Source organism: Haplochromis burtoni, unplaced genomic scaffold, assembly GCF_018398535.1.
Source record: "Haplochromis burtoni strain Fernald_Lab_line unplaced genomic scaffold, NCSU_Asbu1 Contig_104, whole genome shotgun sequence".
NCBI classification, from domain to species: Eukaryota; Metazoa; Chordata; class Actinopteri; order Cichliformes; family Cichlidae; genus Haplochromis; species Haplochromis burtoni.
Window position 1 is genome coordinate 1,509,281 of NW_024582465.1, and position 3,213 is coordinate 1,512,493.

Consider the following 3,213-nt stretch of genomic DNA (forward strand, 5'->3'; position numbering starts at 1 on the left):
ATCTGCTAGAGGGTGTGGGGGGGCCACAGCCCCGTCCTCCAGGGCGTGAAGCAGGTGTGGAGGAGATCAAAACTCCAGACATCCAGAGGCCCCCAGAAAACAAGAGACCAAGGAAGACCAACAGAGGGGCAGCTGCGCCACTGTCCCAGAAAGAGGGTATGAAGCAGGTATGGAGGAGATCAAAACTCCAGACATCCAGAGGCCCCCAGAACACAAGAGACCAAGGAAGACCAACAGAGGGGCAGCCTGTTTTCTATTGTTTAATCTCAAACAGTGACTTACTGTACCTTTAAGTTTTGAAATACTAATGTAGGCTCTAATGGATAAAGTCATTTAATAGTGTAGCACATAATTATTTTACAGCTGTATAACTGAACATACTGAGCAAATTAGCAGCAGAAAGGGTAGCTCAGGTCATTTCTACACCGTAAACAACAGATTATATTGTGTGCTGTATGTGTGTACGCGCTCACCTTTACACACCAGCAGGAAGTTACGAGGCTTATGTGCAATTAACTTGACTGTCTAATCATGACAAATCAGCATTTACTGATAGCAACTAGAGGCTAACAGATGTGAAGATTATTAATTTTATAGTATGTGCGCAGGCAGTGATGAAGTGGAGCATGGGATGCAAAAGAACAGTAGTTTGGAAATTCCCTGTATGTGTATGACAGCTAAAGGTGTGTGCAGTGATCAAAAAGTATTATATGGTTATGGGTTTGTAACTTAGCTTAACAGAATACAGTTAATCTTTTCATTTCCAGCAACGCCCTGCTTCCAGGCAAAACAGCTGGAAAAGCGTCATTTTATGAAAAGCAGGAGAAGCTTTTCTTTGTATTCTTTTCATTGTTACAGCATTTTTTTTAACTAGCGGATAAAAACAGGTGTGGGTGTGGGCAGTAAAGTGCTCTGCTTAGAGATACACCACCTGACTTTAATGAAAGGCCCAAAAGTGCCATAGAATCAAAATGCTCCTCTCGAGCCTTGAAGATGGTATCCTGCAAATCAATCTATGACGCCACTGTGGCTAAATCCATCTTTTATATACAATCTATGCATTTGACATGGAACGTTTACAGGTCAAAAGACAACTACAGATCACGCACGTGCCTCTTACCATGTCTTTGAAGGCGTTCTCGATGGCTCCAATCACCAGGCTCTCCTGCGACACCTTCTTCTCTGTGAAGAAGCGTGTCGGTGGGGTACTGGGGGAACCCGGAGCCCCTGCGGCACCCCGGAGCGATGCAGCCCTTGTAAGGACACGCTGAGATGAAGGGGTGAGGTGGTGATTGATAGGTTCCTCACCCAGGCACGTGGGCGGCACAAGGTTAGGAGTACAGAGGATCTCCATCACTTCCTGTAGGTGCAGGGCAATGTGGTGGTGGAGAAGACGAGAGGCCATTACAGCTGCCCCAGAGCCAGCGTGGCCATCGAACAATGCCCAGTAGTGTAAAGTTAGGTCTTCAGAGTTGTCCTGGAAACAGATAAGAATCAAAGTAAATAAAAATGTGTCAACATTAAGTATGCAAAATGCGAGAGGAGGAACTTCATCTGACTTTGCATTCATACTGATCTATGAACTGCACGCCGAAAATCCACTGAATATCAAAGGTGGAAGTATGTGAAGTACAGCCTGATGGGCAAAGAGTCGTGACATTTAGGAACCGCTGATGTACAATCATGGTAATGGTGCACAGAGCGAAAAGAGAGACCTTTTTAATACCAAATCAGAACCAGTTGAACTCAAGGTACAGCTCTCAAACACAAACAGGAAGCTGTACTATGTAAATTGCGCTGCTCACAGTTGGTGGATGAGAGCGCCTTTCTACACAGCATTTAAATTCATCCCATCGGTCTTCAGTGTGAAGACTTCGTAATCTGATCTGAGCTCAAACCTCCCCACAGATATGCACGATGCCCATAAGTGAATGAACCTGATGTTAATGTTTGCTTTCGCTTAAATCTGGAGGTATTAGTAGGTGCGGCATGATGCAGTTTGTGCTCTGAAACCGCACACCGCGTCCTCTGTGTTGATCTACAAAGTCTCACCTCCCACATAAGATTCAAAATGTCTTGTGATCTGGCTGATTCATTGCTCACCTTTGAGTTTTTGGTCTTCACAAAAAACAAAAAAAACAACAACAATGGCCTGATTTCTGTTTAAAGTCTGTTACATATCAGCACAGCTCCCCTATCAGTAATGAAGTCACATAGCCACAGAGTTGCTGTTGCATGCATCACATTTTGCTGCGCAAAGTAAGCCTCTGATTGTCTATATATGGCACAGGCAAATTCTACAGCGTGAGTCTACGAGGCAGGCAAAGAGCACTAAAAAGGCTACATCACTGCGAAAGTGAGTCATGAGATACTTGCATGAGTTTGCTGTAGGCTCCGGCTGGGCCTGAGTAAAGTACTGGTGAGCTGAGAGGAGATTTTATGAGCAGTATTAGTATACTGTAATCACAAAGGACTTTAAAAGAGCTGGTAAACATTTTGCGCTTTTCATCTTTTCTCTGCCTTGTAGGGAATGGGATAAATTGCAAGTGATTGAATTAAGTGTGTCAATATGTCGTGACAGTAGAGCAGTGACACTGCATTTTGGTATAATGATACACAGTTTTCTTTAGTACTCCATGACACAATGTTCTTGTGAAAGCAAACAAGGGTGACTTTAAGAGTCATTGAAGGCTACCGTGGAGTGTGAAGGACGCTAAGCTGTCTGCTCCAATAAACTGCTGGGTCTCACCAACAGGCCCCAGGGGAATTCACTGATGAACTCATTCTACCTGCATTACCTTCATCAGTAAAGCTAAAATGTAAAGGCTTCAGTCTGCCATGGCATTTTTCTAGAAAGAAAGGAGGCATTATGACCCTTAAGTCATGCATGATAATCTGCTAAATTCTGTAAAATGTTTGGTCTGCAAATATAAGACTGTCTCGTAGAACACCGTTTCACTTGCTCAGTGATCCTTTATTAACTTTCCACCCGATTTCACCAAAAGACTTTTCCTTTTTTCCATTCTTTTTACTTCAGTGCAAATAATTATTTTGGCTGCGCACATGTTTATCCATCCAGACAGCGTGCTATTTCTAAAGATAACAAATGGAGAAGAAATGCAATAGATCACAGCACAGTTTGTACTCTATCCTTCTCTGTTGTCCTTTCCTGTCGTGAAAATGCATCTGCAGAATGTCCGTGAAGGTGGATGT

The 3,213-nt window shown here is 43.5% G+C and overlaps 1 protein-coding gene across 2 annotated transcripts in view; it reads right to left on the reverse strand.

The window, feature by feature from the left end:
- ppm1h (protein phosphatase, Mg2+/Mn2+ dependent, 1H) overlaps positions 1-3,213 on the reverse strand; it is a 37,024-nt gene that overhangs the window by 22,146 nt on the left and 11,665 nt on the right. For both annotated transcript variants that reach the window (XM_014335334.2, XM_005927843.2), the window contains one exon: positions 1,121-1,477. In XM_014335334.2, the coding sequence (XP_014190820.1) occupies positions 1,121-1,477 (357 nt within the window). The remainder of the gene's footprint in view (positions 1-1,120; positions 1,478-3,213) is intronic.